At 37.9% G+C, this 24,216-nt stretch overlaps 4 protein-coding genes across 8 annotated transcripts; 3 read left to right on the forward strand and 1 right to left on the reverse strand.

The window, feature by feature from the left end:
* The first annotated feature begins 230 nt into the window (after positions 1 to 230).
* Positions 231 to 3,893, forward strand: LOC112508716 (O-fucosyltransferase 36-like). The gene is made up of 3 exons (XM_025113426.1): positions 231 to 1,559; positions 2,998 to 3,247; positions 3,521 to 3,893. The coding sequence occupies exons 1-3, from the start codon at positions 301 to 303 to the stop codon at positions 3,695 to 3,697; spliced, it is 1,686 nt and encodes a 561-aa protein (XP_024969194.1). The 5' UTR covers positions 231 to 300; the 3' UTR covers positions 3,698 to 3,893.
* A 910-nt stretch (positions 3,894 to 4,803) lies between these two features.
* Positions 4,804 to 9,445, forward strand: LOC112508717 (26S proteasome regulatory subunit 7 homolog A). The gene is made up of 10 exons (XM_025113427.1): positions 4,804 to 4,963; positions 6,565 to 6,646; positions 7,372 to 7,463; positions 7,553 to 7,630; positions 7,843 to 7,904; positions 8,067 to 8,211; positions 8,326 to 8,544; positions 8,631 to 8,812; positions 8,904 to 9,079; positions 9,177 to 9,445. The coding sequence occupies exons 1-10, from the start codon at positions 4,877 to 4,879 to the stop codon at positions 9,332 to 9,334; spliced, it is 1,281 nt and encodes a 426-aa protein (XP_024969195.1). The 5' UTR covers positions 4,804 to 4,876; the 3' UTR covers positions 9,335 to 9,445.
* Positions 9,446 to 9,636: 191 nt separating this feature from the next.
* Positions 9,637 to 14,723, reverse strand: LOC112508715 (protein STRUBBELIG-RECEPTOR FAMILY 7-like). Of its 2 annotated transcripts, XM_025113425.1 has the most exons (16): positions 14,325 to 14,723; positions 13,449 to 13,581; positions 13,287 to 13,358; positions 13,106 to 13,171; positions 12,948 to 13,019; positions 12,796 to 12,867; positions 12,629 to 12,700; positions 12,487 to 12,552; positions 12,320 to 12,382; positions 11,934 to 12,247; positions 11,537 to 11,820; positions 10,772 to 11,043; positions 10,567 to 10,699; positions 10,359 to 10,495; positions 10,098 to 10,254; positions 9,637 to 10,015 (listed from the first exon to the last, which is right to left on the reverse strand). In XM_025113425.1, the coding sequence occupies exons 1-16, from the start codon at positions 14,404 to 14,406 to the stop codon at positions 9,875 to 9,877; spliced, it is 2,136 nt and encodes a 711-aa protein (XP_024969193.1). In that variant the 5' UTR covers positions 14,407 to 14,723; the 3' UTR covers positions 9,637 to 9,874. The 2 variants fall into 2 exon arrangements, with proteins under 2 accessions (XP_024969193.1, XP_024969192.1); XM_025113424.1 differs by having other exon boundaries at positions 13,287 to 13,581.
* A 2,750-nt stretch (positions 14,724 to 17,473) lies between these two features.
* Positions 17,474 to 19,639, forward strand: LOC112509779. Of its 4 annotated transcripts, none has more exons than XM_025114920.1 (5): positions 17,474 to 17,852; positions 18,109 to 18,347; positions 18,445 to 18,478; positions 18,573 to 19,231; positions 19,303 to 19,639. In XM_025114920.1, exons 1-5 carry the CDS (start codon positions 17,507 to 17,509, stop codon positions 19,558 to 19,560), a joined length of 1,536 nt encoding a protein of 511 aa, XP_024970688.1. In that variant the 5' UTR covers positions 17,474 to 17,506; the 3' UTR covers positions 19,561 to 19,639. The 4 variants fall into 4 exon arrangements, with proteins under 4 accessions (XP_024970688.1, XP_024970690.1, XP_024970691.1 ...); XM_025114922.1 differs by having other exon boundaries at positions 17,474 to 17,828; XM_025114923.1 differs by having other exon boundaries at positions 17,474 to 17,828; positions 18,112 to 18,347.
* Positions 19,640 to 24,216: the final 4,577 nt, after the last annotated feature.

Raw genomic sequence — 24,216 nt, forward strand, 5'->3', positions numbered from 1 at the left:
GTTAGGTGCAATTGTATATATTTTAAAATAACACAACTCTTTTGTAACAAAATTATACGAATAACTTGAATTTTAAGGTGTTTTATGAACATACTTTAAATAAGAAAAAATAAAAATTCCGTTACCTAATAAGTTTCTTGATTTACACCCTTTATTTTCTTTTCTAGCAAGTGGTAGTAACGATGATGTGCATCAACTCAACCGCTGCTCCACCAGATCTCACTCCCCTTGTTATTAACCAATTTCCACCTCCCCTCCTCTACTGCCACTGCGACGGCCTTTGCTTTTTGAACACCCATAATGGACAGAGAATCTTCCGATGAAGAAGAAGATCGCCGCCATCTAATTCATCAAAATGATACAATCCCTAAATCTCCTCACCCTTCTACCTTCCAGATCGACGACGACCACCCCAACCAGTTCAAGAGCCCTCGTCACTCCTCCTATGCTAATCATGTTCTCAATTTCACCTTCAACAAAAGGTACCTATTTGCTATTGCTCTCCCCCTCCTCATCATCTTCATTTATTTCACCTCCGATTTCAAAGCCCTATTCCGTACACATCTATCTTCCCATTATGACCAAGACGGTGCGGTTGCTTCTAATTTGATGCGTCAGTCTGAATTGCGAGCTTTATACTTGTTAAAACAGCAGCAATCACGCCTTCTTGATTTATGGAACCGTGCAGCAATTCCTAGTGTCAACTCCAATTCCACCGACTCCAATTCATTTCAAGATTTTCGATCTGCCCTTATTGATCAAATTTCTTTGAATAAGAAAATACAGGATGCTTTATTGTCGACCCATCAGTTGGGGAGTTGGTTGGATTCCGGAGAACATAATGTTACGGACCCTCGTCTTTCTGGTTTAACTGCTTGCCAAAAAGTAGACCAAAAATTATCTGAAAGGCGAACAATAGATTGGAAGCCCAAACAAGGTAAGTATCTATTCGCCATTTGCACGTCTGGCCAAATGTCCAACCACTTGATTTGCTTAGAGAAGCACATGTTCTTTGCTGCTGTGCTGAACCGTGTGTTGGTTATTCCCAGTGCTAAGGTTGATTATGAGTTTAGCCGTGTGCTTGATATTGATCACATTAATAAGTGTTTGGGCAGACAAGTTGTGGTCACGTTTGAAGAGTTTGCAGAACTTAAAAAAAATCATATGCACATAGACAAGGTTTTATGTTATTTCTCATTGCCCCAACCTTGTTACGTTGATGATGATCATGTAAAGAAGTTGAAGGCTCTGGGTGTTTCACTGAGTGAGCTTAAGACCGTATGGACTGAGGATGTGAAGAAGCCAACAGAGAGAACAATCCAGGAGGTAACTGAAAAGTTCTCCTCCAATGATGAGGTTCTTGCCATTGGAGATGTCTTTTTTGCTGATGTGGAGAAACAGTGGGTGATGCAGCCAGGTGGTCCTATTGCTCATAAATGTAAGACCTTGATCGAACCAAGCCGTCTAATCTTGCTAACCGCCCAGCGCTTCATCCAAACTTTTTTAGGAGAAAATTTTGTGGCTCTTCACTTCCGGCGCCATGGCTTCTTAAAGTTTTGGTATGTATGTCCTTTCTTTTGCAAAGTATCATTTTCACAAATCACCCATTGAATGTTAAATCTGAATCTCTTACATTTACATGCAACAATGGTTGCAAGTAATTGTTGATTCCCATTGCCTCTGATTTTCATAGCTATATCAATATGAATATACTGATAGTGCAGACACATAAATTTGATACTTATTTTGTTGATAATCTGTATAGCTCCTAATGGATATATCCATGACCACATTGAGTTGAAATTTTACAGACTTTACAAATTTGATATAAATTTTGTTGGTTATATGCATAACCCCAAATCAACAGACCAGTCATCATTTTTCACTTCCAAGTGTAAGGAATCATGATGACTGATTATTCGTTTGCATGATAAACCCCTGCATACCGTATAGGCTACAAAAGTTTCATCCCTTGGGTGTGGTTTCTCTGAGTCTTTCCAGAAACTGATTATCTGTCTGCATGGCCCCAAGTTCAGTGACTAGGTGGCCTCATCACCTAATTGACAGCTTTAGAAGACTTCTTACACGTTTTGGCTAAACAATACCTTCTTTTTCCTTCCTATTTGGTTGTAAATATGCAGAGCCAACATATAATTCGCACTTGTACCATACCAAAATAGATTTTCGTAAAAAATGGCTTCATGCTATGGAGGCCCTGTATTGGAAGTGGGATTCTTCTCTATCAGAAACACCCATAAAGATCAATTGACTTGTAGTCTTTTTTTCCAAAATTATTCTTACCATGACAAGTGAATCATTCGTAAGATACCAACTCTCCAACAAGAGAGACAAATTATCTGGAAGATGTGCACTGGGAGTACGATACATCTTTGGTCAAGTATAATGCATAGAAAGAAAATGGTTGATTACACAGTTTGCCGGGATTAATCCACGCATAGCCTGGGACACCCTTCCGAAAAAGAAAAGAAAATGGTTGAGTACACAGTTTCTAATCATTTTTTGTAATGCGTAGAATGCCTTTATGTATCATATGACTTTGTAGGCAATAAAGTAGTTCATGAATCAGCCTTCTTGACAGTATTTATTAGAATGGTCACTGATAACACAATGTGTGCATGCAGAAGCACTATTATAATAGAAAGAAAAAACTTTAGAGTTTATTCTTTGAAGTGTGAACACACTCTGCATGATGCTGACAATGCCCTTAGCTTTAATTATTATGGATGGTATGGTATTGTACAAATGTAAAGTAAATTAATCTACTGCATATAGAAAAGAATTCCAATACTTGTTTGGACCATTATGCTCTGAACCATGATGGAAATTGGAGGGATGAAACTTTTAAAGCTTAAGGGGTGCTAATTGAAGAAGAAAGACAGGAGTATCTTGATTCCTAGGAATTTTTTGTGCTTACTGTCAGAAAACAAGATAATTTTTCATGAATTTTGTATAACTACCTTCACATATTTATTTCAGCAATGCCAAGAATCCAAGCTGCTTCTTCCCAATTCCTCAAGCTGCGGAATGTATTACCCGTCTTGTTGAAAGAGCCAATATGCCAGTGATATATCTTTCTACGGATGCTGCAGAAAGTGAAACTGGATTATTGCAATCACTTGTTATGCTGAATGGGAAGACTGTGCCACTCATTACACGGCCGGCTCGTAATTCAGCCGAAAAGTGGGATGCATTATTGTATAGAAAAAAACTTGATGGGGATCCTCAGGTCAGTTTATCAGCCCATTTCTCTTTATGCCGTCTATCTGTTTTATAGTAATATGACAGGTTGGCAGTTTATTTGGCCCTTGTTTGTGTCATTTGGCTGCTGATCGATCACACTTTATCTTAGTGTTTCTACTAAATCACAATATATTTGTTTCACTTACCAAAATCAGTCTTTTGAAAGCTGCTCCAATGCTCTATATGTTTCCTCATAGATGACAATATGAGTCGAAGAATAGTTTAGAGTTGAAATATTGATTTATGTTTGATGTCGAAGGTGGAGGCAATGCTTGATAAGACCATTTCTGCATTATCCGGCGTGTTCATTGGAGCTCCGGGATCGACCTTCACAGAGGACATTCTTCGGTTACGCAGAGGGTGGGGAACAGCATCAAGATGTGACGAGTATCTGTGTGAGGGTGAGGTGCCAAATTTCATTGCAGGAGATGAATGAATGCATGTGTATGTATACAGTGCTTGTCTTGAAGGTTAAATTAGTAATTGTAACATATGATATTATAATAGCATTAGAATTAGAACAATTTTTTGAATCAGATGAAGAGCTTGGGCGAGTGTTCTTTGTTGTGCTTCTGGATTACATACCTCATCTTATCTTTATGGGAAGATAGCTGCAAATCATGCAATTCTTATTTTTCCCTGCTACATGTGAAGAGCATGCATATAAAGTGTTTGTTTGGTTCATGAACAATGTGGTTGTTTATTGTCTTTCCAACGAGGATTGGATTGTGTCTACTTCAATTAAAGTGAAGTAATATATTTTTCGGTTTTTTTAACCAGGTTTGGAAAATTTCAATCTCGAATATATTTATTTTTATAGTATTTTTACTCCGTTTATTATTATTTTAATACGTTTGAAATTTATCCATTGAGAAAAAGGTTTGAAATTTATAAAACAAACTCGTAACCAATTGATAAAACATGTTCAAATTGAAGACAAATACCGAGCAAGATAATGCATAAAAAAACTCTTAATCATTCTTTCAGAACTAAACAACTTTATAAAAATAAAATCGCATTGACAATGGAACTTATTTTATCTACTCTAGTTTTTTAGTTTTATCAATACATACATTCTGTAAGAAAAAAATGTTGATCTAAAAATAAGAGATGTATAAAACAATATTATGAAAGAAATACAATGTTTGATAAATGATTTTAGTTTTTACTTCTTATTTGATAAATACAATATTTTTTTAGCAGAAATCTCATAGTTTTACTGCTACAATCAAGGGTAGTGAAAGTGAAGCAAGAGAGGAAGATGAATGTACGTTTCAAAATTAAAATTATGGAAAATGTAAATCAATAACGTAATGTTATTAAGACTTGAATTATTTGCAATAGCCACCAAGGAAAAGAAAAAAAAAAAAAGTATTGTACGATGAATGAAGTGTTGTGTTATTATGGAATAAGTTGAGGGGGACATAAACATCAAGAATGAAAGATGGAGGGGAGAAATTGGAATATAATGGAATTGGAGGGACTATCCATGTAACTTTTTATATTTATAAATCCAGGATACACATATGCGATGTTTATTTGTTTCGCAAGACATCTTCTTCTTCCTTCTTTCTGCCGGAGATCGAGAAAAACCGCACCAGAAACAAAACAAGTGATGCCGACTGACATAGAAGACGAGATCAAGGACGAGAAGAACCCTCGACCTCTTGATGAAGATGACATCGCCCTCCTCAAGACTTATGTGAGTAAAATCTCCTTTCTTGCAAGACAAGACCTAGTTTTTCTTTGATGCCATACACTCACGGATTATTTTCTAATTTCCTGCTTTATGCTCTTATTTTTACTTATTCACCAATATTGCTGCTAGGGATTTCGAATTTCTTTGCCCAACTAAGATATTTCATTGCTTTTCGATTTACATGTATAATGATGTTCTACTAGGAATCAAGAAGATCAACTTTTATTATTGGCTTCATCATTTTCCTCACGCTTTTTCTCTCCGCACCATAACCCCTTGGGTGGTTTGGTAAGGTTGTCGACTCTGATGGATTTGGTAGGGTGCCGATCACAACACTGGAACCAAGTTAGGTTCATCTTGATTAAAATATAATAGATTGGATGGACAAGTGCTTCATTAATGGATGGCTGCGATCTGATATTTAAAGACAAGATTACCTAGTATTAGCAATTCAGTGAACTTAATTTCAAGTTAAGGGTTGTTTCATCTTTGTTCAGTTTTTTGATGAATTTTCATGGGTATTTGTGAGTATATGACCTTCCATGATCAAGAGATTTTTTCCAAGTAGATGGCAAAGGGATCATAACTCTCCACCATGGTTATTTTTCAATAGAAAGTTCTTGTTGCATAGATTATAGGTTTACTTCTTATTCTGTAAGAAATTGAAATCATGGTGAGTCACATTGTGATTTGGGTTTGGCTTTAGTTGATTCACGTACCATTATCTAAAATTGATTCAAATTGGATATTCGTGTTTTTTCAACTACAGCTTAGGGGCATAATGATTTGTGATATAGCTAGATTAGGAACTCTTGAGTCAACACTTCTTGCTGAAAATGTGAAAAAGATTCATCCCCTCTCCTCTTGTAGGCTTTAGATATAGTTTCCTATTCTCATACTATTGATTTATCGTGTTTTACTTTATGAGGCCTAGTCAAATCTACATATTCCTTGGGGATTTTTTGGATTAGTGCTTTTTTTGGCCATTTGCCCATCTCACTATTTCAAGTTTTTCAATGGTTCATTTAATATTGTACGTTTGGTTAAGCATCTTATTCTCACTTTCTGAATTGTTCAGGGCCATGTTCTCTTTTTGACACCTTAGTACTACATTTAGAGCTAACTTGTGTTTCTGACCAGAAGGTCATGCTTGCATATCATGAAAACAATCTCTTTATAAAATTCTAGGGTAAGGATGCTTACACAGATTTTCCTCTCCAGTCCTCACGAAGCTGAGGAGTCTTGGTGCATTGGGGTCACCATATTGTGTTTAATATTTTTTTGAAGTATCTAAGAGACAAAAACAATCTTTTGCAATGAGTTTTTATGCAATGGGTTTCCTTATGAAGTTTTAACCGTTGCTGGGAGCAATTTATTAACTATAGATCGATAACATGCTCTTGTTGGTTACCATTCTAACTAGCTCTACTTGTTCTCCTTTTCCATGTATCTCTTCTCTTCTACTCAGTGTGGGATTTTGTGGGTTGTTTGGTTTTGATAACATGCATTTTGTTTTTCCCCATGGGTTTCATCTATTTGTTGGTTAAAAATATCCAGAGAAAATTAGCTTAGAATTGTAATGTCACTGAGAAATGGTCGTGCAGGGACTCGGGCCTTATTCCACTAGCATCAAGAAGGCAGAAAAGGATGTGAAAGAAATGTCAAAAAGGATCAATGATTTATGTGGTATGTTTTTTACTACATTTCTGACACGACTGAGCTTTATTTCATAATCTATATAAAGCTGGTATGAGTTTTTTGCTTCCTTTGTAAAGAGTTCTATTTTTGCTTCTTAAATCTTCTAGTCAAATCTACATATTCCATATACAACAACTTTCCACTTGGATTCCTGAATGGCCTTCTAAATTTTCTTTACACATGGATGTTGTCTAAAAAGGCATGCGATAGGGCACTAGGCTACAGATTTTCGTAGTAGATAAAATTGTAGATGGGGATGTTCAGTATAAGCCCTTTCTTCTTTCCTCAAATCAATTGATTTTACATGCCAAAGTTGAGGAAATTCCCCACTTCCTCACTAACGTTCTCTTTGGCAACAAGCTCCCACTTGCTTGTTCCAGGCTTTCTGGCCTATAATCTTGATTGATTGATTTAGATTGAGAAAATACCAAGTCAGAAAATGATCAGCTTGTTGTCTTCTAGCATGGTGAATTTCTTCACTCCTTTACATGAACTTCCATCTATTGTACATTCCAGCACATCATTTACAATAGGTGTACCAGGATTAGGTTAAGTATTGGGTTCTGCTTCGACCTGTGCCTGTTATATTACTTGGTAGTTGGTGACATCCCTTGCTAGGATATGAAGAGCCTATCAACCTTTAGATATGATTGGCTAAATTTTGTTGCCTAGATTTGTCCTGAACTGTAATTTTCTCTCTTTAACTGTGATAGGTATTAAGGAATCTGACACTGGGTTAGCTGCACCTAGCCAATGGGATCTTGTTTCTGATAAACAAATGATGCAAGAAGAGCAACCTCTTCAGGTTCGACCTTTGTAACAGCTGAAGAGAATTTTCATGTCGGCATCGTCTTGGTTCACTTGATAACAATTGCTCTATCTTGTTGCAAGCAGGTAGCAAGATGCACAAAGATAATTAATCCAAACACTGAAGATGCCAAATATGTTATAAATGTCAAGCAGATTGCAAAGGTTTGTACTCTGTGCACTCTCTTTCTCTCATGGTCACGGACTGTTGGTGTGGATACTTACCACTATTGAAGCTTCTTCAATATTGCCATCATCCACACCTTTTTTCTTTATAAATGAATATACCCTATTTTTTAAAGGTGAAATGAATAGTGAAAGATAAACAAAAATGAGAGTTTCTGCATCTAACATTCTGTTTCTACAAAAATCCACAGTTTGTTGTTGGGTTGGGAGACAAAGTTTCACCTACTGATATTGAAGAAGGCATGCGTGTCGGGTAGGTTCTATCGATTCAGTGATTTTTGCCACTTAAGTTTCTGGGTTATGCAATTTTTCCATGCTCGCAAGTCAACAATTTCTTCTGCATATCAGCATGACGGAGTAATTTCTTCTTATTTTATGGAATTTTCAAGTTGTTGATTTCCATTCTCAATCGCAGTGTTGATCGCAATAAATATCAGATCCAGATTCCCTTGCCTCCCAAGATTGACCCAAGTGTAACCATGATGACAGTTGAGGAGAAGCCAGATGTGACATATAATGATGTCGGTGGATGTAAAGAACAGATTGAGAAAATGAGAGAGGTGTGTAATAATATGCTGGAGTCATATGGCTATTTTTTGTTATTTTTGTGATTTTGTGATTTTGTGATTTTTCTTTCATTTTGTGCAAGCTCTTATCTTGATTGTGGAGTGTAGGTTGTTGAGCTACCCATGCTCCATCCTGAGAAATTTGTAAAGCTTGGAATTGATCCTCCCAAAGGTGTACTCTGCTACGGTCCACCTGGAACTGGCAAAACACTTCTAGCAAGAGCAGTTGCTAATAGGACTGATGCATGCTTTATACGTGTAATTGGAAGTGAGCTAGTTCAGAAGTATGTTGGCGAGGGAGCTCGTATGGTTCGCGAACTATTTCAGGTTAATAAGCAATTCCAAGTTATAATCTCTCTTTTCTCGATCATTGGTCCAATGACGACAATCTTCTAACTGTTACACTTTGACAGATGGCACGCTCAAAGAAGGCTTGCATTGTTTTCTTTGATGAAGTTGATGCGATTGGGGGTGCACGGTTTGATGATGGGGTAGGTGGGGATAACGAGGTCCAACGAACCATGCTTGAAATTGTGAATCAACTGGATGGGTTTGATGCTCGTGGTAATATTAAAGTTCTGATGGCCACAAACAGGTATGTCCATGGTTCATAAATCATCTTGTCTGTGCTTTTGCATAGTGGCAACAATGAATTCTAGATGATGACGTGTTTGTATTACTTGCAGACCTGATACACTGGATCCAGCACTGTTACGTCCTGGAAGATTGGATCGCAAAGTGGAGTTTGGACTTCCAGATATGGAGAGTAGGACACAAATATTTAAGATCCATACACGAACAATGAACTGTGAAAGGGATGTCCGTTTTGAACTTCTTGCTCGCCTTTGCCCAAATTCAACGGGTACATCATCTCTTAATTCTTCAACTCGATGATTTCGTATATTTAGACATGTTGATGGTAGGTAATTTAGTGATTGATTTGTGAAAATGACATGCAGGAGCCGACATAAGAAGCGTGTGCACAGAGGCTGGAATGTATGCCATACGAGCACGGAGGAAGACAGTGACTGAGAAAGATTTCTTGGATGCAGTGAACAAAGTGATCAAGGGTTATCAGAAGTTCAGTGCCACACCCAAATACATGGTCTACAACTGATTTTCATGTTTCCTATGGACACCCATTTGTGTGTTTTCATGTTATCCACAAAACCATGATGCTATCAACCTTTTTGTCTTAATTTTAATTATATTTGTGTTTTGCTCAGCTCATATCTTCTGAATATGCAAATTAGTTTGCAATCTGAGAATTCTTGTGCTCAAATCTTAAAATCACAACTTCTTCCTGGTGAAAAATCACATAATTGAAAAGCGAAAACAGATGGACCTGAACCAGACAATGAGAAATTTAAGCTAAGCGGTTATGATTGTACCCGACCGATGATGTTGGAAAGCGTAAAGTTCGATGAATGAAAACATTAATAATATCGAATAGCACATTGTTGATGTATCCAAACATAATTAACAGCAGTAGCAGTGGCAGTGAAGGGTTAAGAGAAAAACAAGGCAAATTCATTCAGGGTATATAAACACTTTCCAACTTCCAAACCTCTCTTTTTGTTTACTGCAGCCTCCCACTATTTTACAATATAAATAAAAGAAACAACCAACCAACCAACCAACCATTCATTTTCATTAATCAAGGCTCCTCATACTCCTCAGGCCTCAAAGATGACACTTGATCATTACCAACAGTTCTCTTGCTCATGTTTGCCCTCTGCACCAGTCGAACCAACGCCTGCACCACTTCCGACATCGGTGGCCGAAACTCAGGCTCAGGCTGCACATCATCATCATTATCATCATCATAAGAATTAACATATTCATACCCTACAAATATCAAAACCTAATGAGTTGCCTACCTGTACACATAGAGCAATTACATCCGCAAAACGAGACAGAGATTTAACTGGATACAGTCCTTTCAGTGCCGGATCAACCATCTTCACAAGGGCATCAATGTCATGAAGCTGAGGAGTCGCCCATCGCACCAACGACTGCTCAGATCTTGTTCTTGAGCTGTTCATAAATATACATACATATATTCAACACAAAGCCATTCGTATGCTATTAATAAAGATTTATGAACTCAAATTAGAGAACGAGATATAATATAACTTCACCTATCAAACGGTTTTCTTCCCGTCAGCAGTTCCAACATTGTGACACCGAAACCATAGACGTCACTTTTTATTGTGTACTGACCCGACATGGAAACCTCTGGGGCACTATACCCAGAACCACCATTGTTATCCAATTCCTGCAGAACAAGGAAAAAGGCCAAATCATATAATAATGGACTTTTTACCTTTTAACAGACTTGATGTCTACCTGATCTGCATCTGGAACAAGGCTTGCTAAACCACAGTCAGAAAGGTGAGGATTCAGCTCTGAGTCTAGCAAAATGTTGGCGGATTTAATACTTTTATGAACAACGGATGGCGAGCATACTTCGTGTAGATATCTGGAGAGAACAATGTGAGCACCATATAGTGAATATGTGACGTTTATGTTCAAACAAGGAATACCAACTTACTCCAATGCACGTGCTGCCCCTAAAGCGATCTTGACACGGCTATTCCATGTTAATGGCTTGCTGTATTCATCAGTGAGGTGCAGGAAATCATAGAGAGAACCATTTTTAAGGAACTCAAAAACTAGGAGGTGCTGCCCATGCTCAGAGCAATACCCAACCAGCTCTGTCACGTTTGGATGGCGTAACCTTGATACGTCTGAAACTATATCAATGAAATCTTCTGACAGGTGACCAGGGAGAGCAGATGAATTTATCTTCTTAACAGCAACAACCTACAATATCATGGAACTCAAGGGGTTGTGATTTTGTTTAAATGCTGCAAAGTCACTTTTCATATCTATATGGAACAAGTCATCCTCTGTGGGATTGTTGCATGCAATGCTATCAGGGCTATTATATTGAATAGAACACTTGGGGTCTGTTTGTTAGCAGCTTAATGGGACTCAGCTTATTTAGTCAGCTATACATGACTGTTGGATAGTGGTTTAATGATATAGAAAGTGGCTTATTCAGTAAGCTTCTAGGGGGAGCTTTATGTAGAAAGCCAAGTCTTTTCCAAACCTACCCCTCTCAATTAAAAAACACGCTCCCTCTGTCCATGAAAAATCCTTCCAAATAAAAACTTCCCCAAACTATGCAGGCAGATTAATCCACACAGACAACTTTATCCATATAGGACTTAATGGAAAACCAACCAAACATCCCCTTGGCCTGTTAATCATAAATAAGGTGAAGGTTTAAAAAGGATGAATATGATATATATACCTTCCCATCTTCAAATTGAGCACGGAAAACACGTCCAGTAGACCCCTCACCGATAAGGTTGTCTGCACTAAAGCTATCTGTAGCTATTTGAAGATCCGCTATTGAATAGGATATGGCATTTGTTGGAGCTACACTTACTTTCTTGGGAACCACGGGTTTTGCTGAGAAGTCATCGTCATCAAATGATTTGTGGCGCTCCATGGGTGGTGGTTTAAGATTTATTGCAGACGGAATTTCAAATGCTTTTGTGTTGGCCATTGCGGAAGCCTGAACAGACTTCATCTCTACAACAAGAAAGTAATATGACATAACGACATGCACAAATGTTGAGAGAAAATAATTAAAATCCAACATCATGTCAGAGGAGCAGACTACAAACAATAAAGTGGAGTGGTACCTTGAACCCCCTGTGGCTGAGAAGCAAGAGGAGTAAAAGGCTGGTTCTCGGTCTTTTCAATGTCAGCAGGCGACTTTCTTGATCTTTTCTTTAATAAAAAGAATGCAATGACTGCACCAACAACCAAAATTGATATCACAATTCCTGCTATAGCTCCACCGCTGACTCCAGATTTCTTCCCACCATCATTAGAATTGTCTGTGGATGGGCTCCTATTACCACTCGGTTGGCGATTTCGACTGCCCCCTCCAGATGCTGGTGTACCCGGTGGAGGTGGGGGCGCAGGCCCTGAATTCCAGGAGTTCCCGTCCTTTCTGTCAAGCAAATCATTGATTTAACACTCAAATTGGATAAAAAAGATCCAGCATTTAAAATCAGATGCTTACTGCAGATTTATGTTTTTTAACCGACTAGGAACCCAACCAGTAAATTTGTTATTGGCAACGTACCTGAGAAAACAAAATAAAATCCCAGGTTAATAGCCAATTAATGTGCTTGTAAGAAACCATAGGATATGTTTCCAAAGTGGATTATAATAAAAGATAATACTCACAGGTTCTTAAGGGGAAGATCAGCAAGGACATCGATGGTTCCTGTAAACTGGTTGTTTTGCAAATACCTGCATCAAAAGATATACGACTGAGAATTGGAGCAATTTCTAAATAACAGCCTAGATAACAGACTCTGGTACTTACATATCGGTCACACTGGAAAGCGAGCTTAAGCTCTCAGGAAGATCGCCCGTAAATGAATTAAAAGATAGATCCCTGAAGCATATGAAAGTGTTAATTGGTTTAGAAGTCCTTAGATAAATAGTCAAGAAAACATAAAAAGGATCGAGCTTGGGATCTTGAAGCTTTACAATGTGGTTAGCGCTGAAAGTTTTCCAAACATGTCAGACAATTCGCCATTAATTTGATTGCGAGCAGCATTTCTGGTCCAATTAAGAATAAAGATAAATATGAATCATCGTTCAACCAATACAAGATGGAGAAAATGTCTACGTTAACTCACAGGTATTTTAGAGAAGTCATTAGTGATATGGAATATGGAAGAGTGCCAGTGAAACCACATCCAGCAATATTTCTGCATTGCAAGACAGGCTTTATGAGAACTGCAACAAAAAGTTAATGATGAAAAGTGGAAAGTATAAAATCTAAATAAGAACATACAATCTCTGCAAGTTTGGAGGAAGGTTATAAGGTAACTGATTGCCAAGATTATTGTTGCTTATATCACTGCAGTAACCCATAACACAATGTCAGGTTTATAAAATTATGCTACTACCAAAAGAATCCACGAAAAGAATGAAGAAAACTCCATCTGTTGTTAGAAACATGTAATCATTCTTACAAGGTGGTTAATGATGTCAAACTCGTAAGCTGGTATCCTATTCCACCAGATAGCCCAAGGCTGGATAAGTTGCTGAAATGATACAAAAAGATCAAGTTAAAGATTTGCAAAATGTAAGACTGAAACACATGAATGTGAACATCTGAGTTGAATGCAGCATACATTTCTGTGACTCTTGAACCTGAACAGGTAACGCCTTTCCAGTTCTCTCCACATGGATCGCCAGCATTTGAGCTCCACTTGGTCAACTGTCCGGGGGAATTCAAACTTTGATACATGACCCTGAGAGCAGAGGCTGCACATAGAAAGTCAATCATGAGATCACTATCTGAACCACACAAACCTAGGATGTTGAAACAATTGTTTGATTATGATCAAGTTTGCTGTTTGTCATTCAGCAAATACGATGTTTCTGGCAGCTAAAGATAGAATTAGAACATGAACTAAGGCAGGCTTGCATTTCAAAACTTGATATTGCAAAAGATAGAGAGACCATACATCCACATAGCATAGGAAATTAGGAATCAATACCATCAGCCTCCATTACATATGAAGCATACATGATCACAGAAACATCATGCTAGCAAAGAAACAATAAAACTCGATGATTGATAAAGGTCAAAAACAGATTACAGATGGAGTTGGGCAGCTCTCTAACGATGATGATCATTAGAGCTGAACACATACCAACTGTTGTATAATGTTAAACAGGGATTCTTATAGGATCATGATCATCTGATATGTTTAGTAATCACGCATCTGTAAAACTAGGGTGATCAGGAAAAGCCTCCGCCTTTCAACTGAAATCTTAACCTTGCATATACTAGTTCCTGATCTTGTACAAATATTTTCCTAACCCTTTGTTGGTAACTGGAAATTTTAAAAAGAGTCATCGGATTCAAACCACATTCTGGTGGGTGAAGAAGCCATCAAGTTTGAGTTGATTGTTGGTACAATGTTGTAAACAATAAAAACCTAAATGAATCCAGAAGCAAATAAAGAAAAAAGAAAGTGGAGTTGGGTATGAGAAATACAAACCATCAGCTGGATCTGTGTCGCCATTGATGAAGGTTGGAGCCAAGAGAAGAAAGATGAAGAGCAATGGTGTTACCTCCCTCATCTGTGGGCTGTATCTTTGGTTCAGAAAACACCAAAAACTTGTGAAAGCAGGTGAATTTGTAATGGGTTCGAAATTTACTTTATGTTGTGGGAAATCTTTGTAAAAGTGAATTCAAAAGAAAGAGAGAAGGATATATAGGGTATTAGGAAAAGATGATGGGAGTGGCAGGCAGGCACGATGTTGTTAAGAATCCAAAGCAACAGAAATCTAGTCGCCTCTCTGGATCTAGATTATATACATCATCTAGCAGCTTCTTCAAAATAAAGGAAGAAGATGGAAAATTAATTAGTGATGGTTTTAGTAATAAAATAAGCAGCGTGGGTCTCTTCCCCAAAAATTAAGTATCATCTAAAAATGCAAAATCTATATATATATATATATATATATATATATATATAAAAGATAATAGGTTTATGCAGTCCAAAAATTCACTGCACCTCACGGGAATCCATCCATCCATCCATCTCCGGCTTTTGTTTGACTATGTGTAAAAGGACAAGGATGTCCCTTGCTTTTTTTCCTTTTCCTACTATTCACCATTGACAATTTCTTCCGCCCCACACCGACACTCTCCTCCCGTTTCCAAAATATTAATCCCATTTCCATGTTTTTTCCTATTATTTACAGGTTTCGTCCCTGTTGTTTGTGCTTTCTACTCATTATGGTCTTAAAATCAAAATAAATATAGATATGGCACCTCTGGTACGTATTTTCGTATTCCCTCAGTTAAGTCAAAAGGGTATTTTGATCATTTATCATTGTTTTGTCTTTTCATTGATAAAAAATTAATTTTTTTAATATTGTATTATTTATTATATTGATAAATATATACACACATAAGTGACATCCATCTTGTTTTCTGACCCCGGATGAAGAAATGGGTGGAAAAGTAGCTTCATTAGATATGTAGAGTCTCGTCGACGTCCATTCCGGTTTCCCATATGTTTCTTGGCCACACCCTTAATTAGCCTCATTGTTTCCTTCGGTGACAACGTCGGGAACCACCTCTCTTTTATATATGTATATGTGTAGTGTGTGTAAGAGAGGTATTGAGAGATTGAGACAATGAGTGTGAGCTTGAGGCAGTAAATTCTTCCATGGAGAAGAAGTTGTTGTAGGTGAAGTTTAATGAACTGAAAAAGATTGATTGATTTATGAATTAGGATAAAGAGAAAGCAAGGTGAAAAAAACTAGTCATGGATTGAATGGAATCTTTTTGATTTTGTTAGTGGGAGTGGGAGGGATTGAATAAATACATAACATATCTAATCTGTAATTACGTTGATTTGAAAACCATTATAGTAAAAAGAAGGACCAAATCCATAATTACTCTTATTTAATTATTACTTGTGTTGTTTCCTTTGATAAATTAAATGTTTTTATTAACATTCTTTTTTTGTAAAAAGAAATGATTCATGTTAATAACAATGATTATGATTAAAAAATGGTTGTGTTGTTATTAAGAAGATTCCATTACTGACTAAATACTTTATTAAACTTTGAGTAAATTACGGGAAAATAGAAAGAAAAAGAAAAAAGAAAACAAAATTAAGAAATTTGAAGCATGATTGTGAGTAAAAAGAAAGAGTGCTTTTTGTTTATCCATTAAATAATTTATATAGGTATGAATGTTATTGAAAACAAAATTATATTATATTAAAAATTATATTTTTTTAAATGCGTGTGTAATTAATTAATTTGGATGAAAAGGTCAAGGTTTTTGATATTATTTATATTTGGTATTGTAGTTGTAGTTGTAGTTGTACCAAACAGCTAAGCTCAGAATTTACACATTTCTTTGCCACGCTGCCGCCTCCCTAATTCCTAATCCCTATTATTATTATTATTATTATTATTATTATTAAATAACATATATATATATATATATATATATACAAGGAAAAGTGATGGAATAAAAATAATATATTTGAGAGTAGGTTATATATATATATATATATATAGAATACGTACGTGTGATGCATACAGCTACAGCTACAGCTACAGGTGAGCTGATTGTGCATTGCAAGCCAAGTCCTATGAGCTGGCATCCCATTCCTCCACCTGTTCTGTTCACCTTCATTGCCATTATATTTATATATTCACCCTGGCCTCCATATAACTTTTCACTCCCATTGATATTGATGCATGCAAAACTATACATACATATATACATAAAGGATGCTATCTATGTAGAATCAATTTATTTAAATTCCCATACCTATCTAATTTGTAGATCAACATAAAATAATTAAAATATTAATCTAATTACATTGTTTACATCATTGAATTTGTTATCATATGACCTTTTTTGTTGTTGTTGTTGTTATTGTCATATAAGACATGATTTTAATAATGCCTTCTTAAATCCCTCTTTTTCAAATTATGATGCCCGTCCAAAACACTATCATCATTTCATTCACATTACTATTTATTCTATTAACAATTTGATATTACTATAAACGCGGATGGATATTCACAAGTTTTTATGCATAATTGCTTTTTAACTTTTAAATTATTAAAGTGTTTTTCTAAATCACATATATAATGCAAGTTATTACAACTTATATGCATGTGATGTGGTACATGAAAGCAAGTTAGATGCCACGTCTTATGGGTTTCTACTAAAATCATGTCTAATCCAATCTTGTCGCAAAAAGGTCTAGTTTATATTCAATATTTATTTTATCTTCTTCTCTTCTCATATTAATAATATTTATAACAAGTCCTTTATTTATATTTGCCGTTGTTTGGTTGCTTTTTAATTAAGTCATATATGGATAAAATTGTCTTTTGTCTATATTATTAAACCACTATTATATAATCTATGTCTAATTCGAGGTTGAGTTAAAGCTCTCTTAAGTGTTTCCCTTGGATGATTCCTAAAAAGGATAAATCTGACATATCAAGTTTGGCTGGGCTATATGCTTTTTCATTCTGTTGGTAGATGGGCCACTGCAGACGTCGCACGTAGCGTCACATTCACAACAAATGGCGGAAGCTGCCATGCTCCACCGCCCAACACATTCTGTTCACGACTCATCCCTCTATAAAACCGTTGCCTTGAGTAATCAATCACAACCCAGTTGCCAGATAGATAACCATGGCTGACGACCATTTCAGCTACCTGATTGTACACGCTGAAAATGGCCGCATCACAGACCTCCTTAGATACGGAATGTTTGGCAACAAAGCCAGCGGTGCCAAATTCCTCCAGAGTTCCCATCCACATATCATCCAGGAGGAGCTGTTGTCGCTCGGTGGCTTAGGACAAGAAGCCGGGGAGACGCCGGATCATCGGTGGGTCATCGTCGTATCCATATTAATGAGGAAGTTGATAAAGATATTTGGTAAGCCCATGGAATGGACCGGCTACGTTGTCGACTTCATACTCAACTTGCTTTCCCTCAATGGCAACCTCCTAGGTTTGTTCGCCAATCTTTTACTAGGTAAACCCATGAAACTTTATATATGTTTTAACCACGAATTCCATTTCAGCATCGCTTATTTACACTCTCATACATGTATGTCTGAGCAATGTGCAATCTTGAATCAAATTTCCATCCAATGATATTACAGCAATATGCAGAAAAAGCTACAACTTTATGTTACATATATTATGGATTTTTTTTTCTTTCTTAAAAACTCTATTTGAAGTATCTATCTTTGAAAGCAAAATTGATGTTCTTGATTGTATCGAGGAAGCAGGAAAGGTGGTCATTCCAAGAAGAGGCTCAGCAACGTTTATTAGCACAATCGGGCATATTGATGGGCGAATAGACCTGGACCCAGGTGATGTCTTTGTGGCAGAGAAAGATGTATCTAAGTTAGGAGAAAGAGTGGATGCTGGAAATAAGTCACTTATGGATCTCTGTATGATGGCTTCCAAATTGGCTTATGAGAATGCTAATGTTATTAAGAACGTTGTGAATCTACATTGGAAGGTATGTTTCCTCTTATCTCCTTATTATCCCTTTCGTTTTTGTGGATTACTTCATTACAAATGCTAACTGTTGCATGACATGTTTGCTTAATTAACAGATGGATTTTGTTGACTTCTATGATTGTTGGAATGGTATGAGATTACTTGTAATATATGTATTTGAGATGATGTGATTTTTGTGTTTTTTACAACCCTTTTGTATTGACCTTGTTTATGTGTTGGGCAGATTATCAAAAGGAGAGATCCACCCAAGTATTCATATTTTGTGACAAGCAAAAAGATGCAAATTTGATAGTGGTTAGTTTTAGAGGAACAGAGCCATTTGATGCAGATGACTGGATTACTGATTTTGATTACTCTTGGTATGACATTCCAAAACTAGGAAAACTCCACATGGGTTTTCTAGAAGCCTTGGGTCTAGGAAACAGATCAAACCCATCTTCTTTCCAGCAAATTCTTCAAGCAAAAAATGGTTTTGATGAAAAAGAAACCCAGCGTTTTCCAGAGATGGTGGAGATGACCGCATATTTTGCTGTGAGGAGCAAGCTGAAAAGCCTGCTCAAGGAGCATACGAATGCAAAGTTTATGGTAACTGGGCATAGCCTAGGAGGGGCTCTTGCCATATTATTCCCAACGGTGCTCGTATTACACGAGGAAGAAGAGGTTTTAGAAAGGTTGTTGGGTGTACACACGTTCGGACAGCCGAGAGTGGGAAACAGGCAATTAGGGAGGTATATGGAATCACGATTAGAAGAACCGATTCCGAAATATTATAGAGTGGTCTACTGCAATGATATTGTTCCAAGATTGCCTTATGACAACAAAACCTTCTTGTATAAGCATTTTGGAGTGTGCCTTTACTACAACAGCTTCTTTGTTGGGCAAGTAAGTAGTTGTGTTTTCCTCTTGTTACTAGTTTTTTAGTCATTGGGACTGAATCTTCGTGTGAAATGCAGAAAGTGGAAGAAGAACCAAACAGGAACTACTATGGGTTGTGGTACCTGATTCCGGAGTATGTGAATGCTGTATGGGAATTGATGAGGGGTTTGGGAATGGGAAGGAGATATGGGGCTGAGTACAAGGAGTCTTGGGAGGGAATAATGATGAGAATAATGGGTTTGGTGATTCCAGGGGTTTCTGCTCATGCTCCTCCCAATTACATCAATTCAATCAGACTTGGAAAGTTGAGGCATATTCAGATGTCAACATTGTAGAAATAAGTGCTTTGTTGGGTTTTTATTATAACTTATAAGTTATTGGAATTGAGATATTCACTGCCTTTTTCTCTCCTAATCATTCCTTCTATATTGGTTTTTTTTTAGAGCAACCTTCTTTGTATAGATTTCGTATTCTCTGTATTTATGTTTCCTTCCTTTCCCCTTGTTTGAANATACACAACGAAATATTTGAGAGCTCTTACCATCGATTTTATAATGGTATCAGAGCAGGCCTAAAATCAAAATACGAAACTGCCGCCCCATCTTCATCAAGAATGGCTGACGGCAAAAATGAAACCAACCCGAAGAACGAAAGCGTTCTGGATACGAGCTCACCACTCTATGTCCACCCGTCCGACTATCCGAAACAACTACACGTCAATGACAGTCTTACCGACAGCAACTATGCTGATTGGTCGCAAGAAATGCTTAATTTTCTGTTTGCAAAGAACAAGGTCGGACTCATTGATGGCACTCTTAAGAAGCCCGACAAAACAACCCCCGATTACATGGCGTGGATGCGTGCAGACGCTATGGTAAAGGGGTGGTTGACCACCGCTATGGAGAAGGACATCAGGGCTAGTGTGAAGTACGCGAACACGAGCCTTGAAATCTGGAACGACCTCGTCGAGAGGTTTGGAAAAGAGAGCGTGCCTAGGCCGTACGAATTGAAACAAGCCCTTCCGACCGTTAAACAAGACGGTGCTTCTGTCTCCTCCTATTACACACGACTCCGCGGACTATTGGACGAAATTTACACGGTACAGCCAACTCCTCGATGTACTTGCGATGGATGTACTTGCGAAATGGGGAAGAAGCTGGGTGAGCACCTTGACAAGGAGAAACTATATCAGTTTCTGATGGGCTTAGACAGTGATTTTTCTGTTATTAAAACTCAAATTCTTGCATTAAAACCTACACCAAACCTGGGCAGTGCCTACCATCTTGTGGCCGAAGACGAACGTCAAAGGCTAATATCTGCTGAAAGAAGATCGGGACCTGAAACCATTGCCCTTAAGGCTTATGCGCCAAACCGGCATGACACAAATCGGCGCGATAAAAATGTTTCCAGGGAACCGAARCATAGAGAAGCGGTTGAGCATTGCGATTTTTGCAACAAAGATGGACACAAYAAGAATGGTTGCTTCAAGAAGATTGGATATCCGGATTGGTGGCCGGGTAACAAAGGGAAACGTGAAGATAGCAAGCTGAAGGCATCATGTGTCGTGACTAACTCAAGTCCTATACCAGGTTTGACAAATAATCAATATCAAATCCTTCTAGACCACTTTTCTGATGATGGCAGTGGCCYCAAGAATGACACACCCCACATGGCCAATATGGCAGGTAAGTATTATCGAAACGATGAGTGGATAATAGACTCGGGAGCGACCGAACATATTACTCATGATATTGAAATCCTTGAAAACAGAACAGTAAATAAAACCGAAGAACCTGTCATTATTCCCAATGGGGACGCCATACCCGTAAAAGGGAAGGGCGATTGCACTCTAAAGGGCGGTCTGGGAATAAAAGACGTTCTTTACGTTCCAAGTTTTAATTGCAATCTTCTCTCGGTTGGACGATTAACCAATAACCTTCAGTGCTCCGTAACCTTTTTCCCTAACCTTTGTATCATGCAAAAGCTCAAAACGAGGAACTTGATTGGTGCAGGTAAGTGCAATGGCGGTCTATACCGAATGGGGATGATCAACAATGAAAGACGAGTCATGATGACAACCGGAGACACGTGGCATAAAAGGTTGGGTCATGCCTCAAACGAAAAACTCAATGCGATTGGTTTTCTTCAAAGTATTTCTTTTAATAATAAAGTTTGTGACTCTTGTTCTAAAGGGAAACATACTAGAAGTCCTTTTCCAATTAGTGTTTCAAAGACTAATGAATGTTTTGAATTATTACATTGCGACATTTGGGGAAGATATYGTACACCTTCTTCTACGAGAGCAAGTTATTTTCTAAMTATTGTTGATGATTATAGTAGAAGTGTCTGGTTGTTTCTTTTAAAACACAAATACCAAGCAAGTGATAGTTTAAAATTCTTTCATAAAATGGTYAAGACACAATTTGGAAAGGACATCAAATGAATAAGGTGTGACAAYGGAGGTGAATTCACATCGAATGCCATGGCTCATTTTTACAAAGAACAAGGGATATTGCTTGAAACAACTTGCCCTCACACCCCCCAACAAAATGGGGTTGTCGAGCGAAAGCACCGACATTTACTTGAAATTGCTCGAACGCTAMGGTTCGAAGCCAATTTACCCAAAAGATTTTGGGGAGAGTGTGTGTTGACAGCARCCTATATCATTAACCRACTTCCCTCTAAAGTCATCAATAACAAGACACCCTACGAGCTTTTATACAATCGAAAACCCGACTACGATCTTATGAGGGTTTTTGGTTGTCTAACATATTATTGGAACACCGATACGAAAGGAGACAAGCTCGAAATGAGGGGGAAGCYYGGTGTTTTTTTAGGCTATCCACAAGGAACGAAAGGGTACAAGGTTCTGGACATCGAAACAGGGAAGATTATTGTCTCTAGAGACATAAAGTGTCACGAAGAAAAATTCCATTTTAATGATCTTGAGCAAGAAAARGATGAACTAGATGTTTTTGAATGGCCAAACAATACTTACTGTGATGAAGGCCAAAATCAAAAGCAGTGCACTGAAGGAACCGAAAATGAAAATGAAGGTGACAATTTAAATGTGAACAAGCCTTTGCAGCATGAAGAACCAAGTCTTGCGTCACCTGTTGAACATGTGGACCAGAATAATGATGAAGCTCAAGCCCCACCTTCTGAACCGTCTAGACCCAAGAGAAACCGATCACAGCCAGTTCATCTTGGAGACTATCATGTCAACCTCCCCCCATCGGTAGACCATGYTGATCCCGCACCAACTCAAAGATCCTCAACGGTACACCCCTTGTCTAATTTCGTTTCATATAATAAATTTTCTAAATCTCACAAAGCTTTCTTAGCGGCCATCAACTCCAATGATGAGCCAAGRAACTTTGGACAAGCTGTACAGGATGAAAGATGGAAAGAGGYCATGCTGAGAGAAATTCGAGCACTTGAAGAGAATGGTACGTGGACCCTCGAAAACTTACCTGAAGGAAAACGGGCCATTGATTCGAAGTGGGTTTATAAGATAAAATATAAACCAAGTGGAGAAGTGGAACGATACAAGGCGCGTCTCGTTGCCAAGGGTTTTACCCAAATGGAGGGAGTGGACTACCATRACACTTTYGCCCCGGTTGCCAAGATTRTCACGGTAARAACACTCCTTGCCGTTGCAGTTAAAAAGAATTGGACGATCCACCAACTCGATGTTAATAACGCCTTCTTACATGGAGATCTACATGAAGAAGTCTACATGAAAATACCACAGGGGTTTTCAAGGGAGGGTGAGACAAAGGTCTGTCGATTGAGAAAGTCCCTTTACGGCTTGAAACAAGCATCCCGCAATTGGTATCAAAAGTTCACTACGTTCCTTCTTACCCTCRGTTTCAAACAATCTAAGGCAKATCACTCTCTTTTTATTTTTAAACAAAACAAYAGCTTTATGGCAGCCTTGATATACGTGGACGATGTGATAATAGCAAGCAATGATCTTCCAAAGATTCGTGATACAAAAGAGAAACTCAACAAGGAGTTCAGCATCAAAGATCTAGGAAGTTTAAAATACTTCCTTGGTCTTGAAGTTGCTCGCACCTCTGAGGGTATTGTTCTAAGCCAACRAAAATATACTCTAGATATCTTGGAAGATTGTGGTTTMCAGGGATGCAGACCGAGTGCTTTTCCAATGGAACAGAACCTAAAGTTGGACAAAGACAGTGCCGAACCTAARGTTGATGCCAGTCGATACCGTCGCATARTGGGAAGATTGCTATACTTACAGGCCACYAGACCCGACATTGCGTACTCTGTAAATGTCTTGAGTCAGTTTGTTGCCGATCCAAGACAAGACCATCTGGACGCAGTACATAGAGTATTAAGATATTTAAAGGGGACACCGGGTCAGGGCATACTCCTCCCTCGAGAAGGTGTATGTGGCCTTACTGCCTACAACGACTCTGACTGGCTTGGATGTCCTTTTTCTAGAAAATCACAAACAGGATACTTAGTCCTTCTTGGTGGTGCGCCGGTCTCTTGGAAAACTCACGTTCTTCCGCAGAAGCAGAATACCACTCTATGGCCAGCACGGTTAGTGAGGTTTTGTGGTTAAGATGGCTCTTAAGCGAATTGGACATTGTCTCAAATGGACCAACACCTCTATTTTGTGACAACCAAGAGGCTAGGCATATTGCTAACAATCCGGTCTTTCACGAAAGAACCAAACATGTAGAAATGGATTGTTACTTTGTTCGAGAAAGAGTGGAGTCAAAGGAAATCCAACCAATGGCTATCGATACCAAAAATGCAAATCGCAGATCTTCTCACCAAAGGATTGGGAACACAACAACTCAGAGTTCTACTTGACAAGTTGGGCGTTAAAGACTTACACGCTCCAACTTGAAGGGGAATATTGGAATTGAGATAATCACTGCCTTTTTCTCTCCTAATCATTCCTTCTATATTGGTTTTTTTTAGCAACCTTCTTTGTATAGATTTCGTATTCTCTGTAT

The sequence above is a fragment of the Cynara cardunculus genome (assembly GCF_001531365.2).
Source record: "Cynara cardunculus var. scolymus isolate 2C chromosome LG 3, CcrdV1, whole genome shotgun sequence".
NCBI lineage: Eukaryota > Viridiplantae > Streptophyta > Magnoliopsida > Asterales > Asteraceae > Cynara > Cynara cardunculus.

What these genes read in the sequence shown, in the direction of transcription:
- LOC112508716 (XM_025113426.1), top strand. Translation starts at nt 301, where the DNA reads ATGGACAGAGAATCTTCCGATGAAGAAGAAGATCGCCGCCATCTAATT. An exon ending in CATGGCTTCTTAAAGTTTTG is followed by an intron (nt 1,560 to 2,997) that starts GTATGTATGTCC and finishes TATTTATTTCAG; the next exon opens with CAATGCCAAGAATCCAAGCT. An exon ending in AACTTGATGGGGATCCTCAG is followed by an intron (nt 3,248 to 3,520) that starts GTCAGTTTATCA and finishes TTGATGTCGAAG; the next exon opens with GTGGAGGCAATGCTTGATAA.
- LOC112508717 (XM_025113427.1), top strand. Translation starts at nt 4,877, where the DNA reads ATGCCGACTGACATAGAAGACGAGATCAAGGACGAGAAGAACCCTCGA. An exon ending in AAGGATCAATGATTTATGTG is followed by an intron (nt 6,647 to 7,371) that starts GTATGTTTTTTA and finishes TAACTGTGATAG; the next exon opens with GTATTAAGGAATCTGACACT. An exon ending in AAGAAGAGCAACCTCTTCAG is followed by an intron (nt 7,464 to 7,552) that starts GTTCGACCTTTG and finishes TGTTGCAAGCAG; the next exon opens with GTAGCAAGATGCACAAAGAT.
- LOC112508715 (XM_025113424.1), bottom strand. Translation starts at nt 14,406, where the DNA reads ATGAGGGAGGTAACACCATTGCTCTTCATCTTTCTTCTCTTGGCTCCA. An exon ending in CCTCCAAACTTGCAGAGATT is followed by an intron (nt 13,020 to 13,105) that starts GTATGTTCTTAT and finishes CTTGCAATGCAG; the next exon opens with AAATATTGCTGGATGTGGTT. An exon ending in TTAAAAAACATAAATCTGCA is followed by an intron (nt 12,248 to 12,319) that starts GTAAGCATCTGA and finishes TTTGCTTGACAG; the next exon opens with AAAGGACGGGAACTCCTGGA.
- LOC112509779 (XM_025114920.1), top strand. Translation starts at nt 17,507, where the DNA reads ATGGCTGACGACCATTTCAGCTACCTGATTGTACACGCTGAAAATGGC. An exon ending in GTTCGCCAATCTTTTACTAG is followed by an intron (nt 17,853 to 18,108) that starts GTAAACCCATGA and finishes GTATCGAGGAAG; the next exon opens with CAGGAAAGGTGGTCATTCCA. An exon ending in CTTCTATGATTGTTGGAATG is followed by an intron (nt 18,479 to 18,572) that starts GTATGAGATTAC and finishes TGTGTTGGGCAG; the next exon opens with ATTATCAAAAGGAGAGATCC.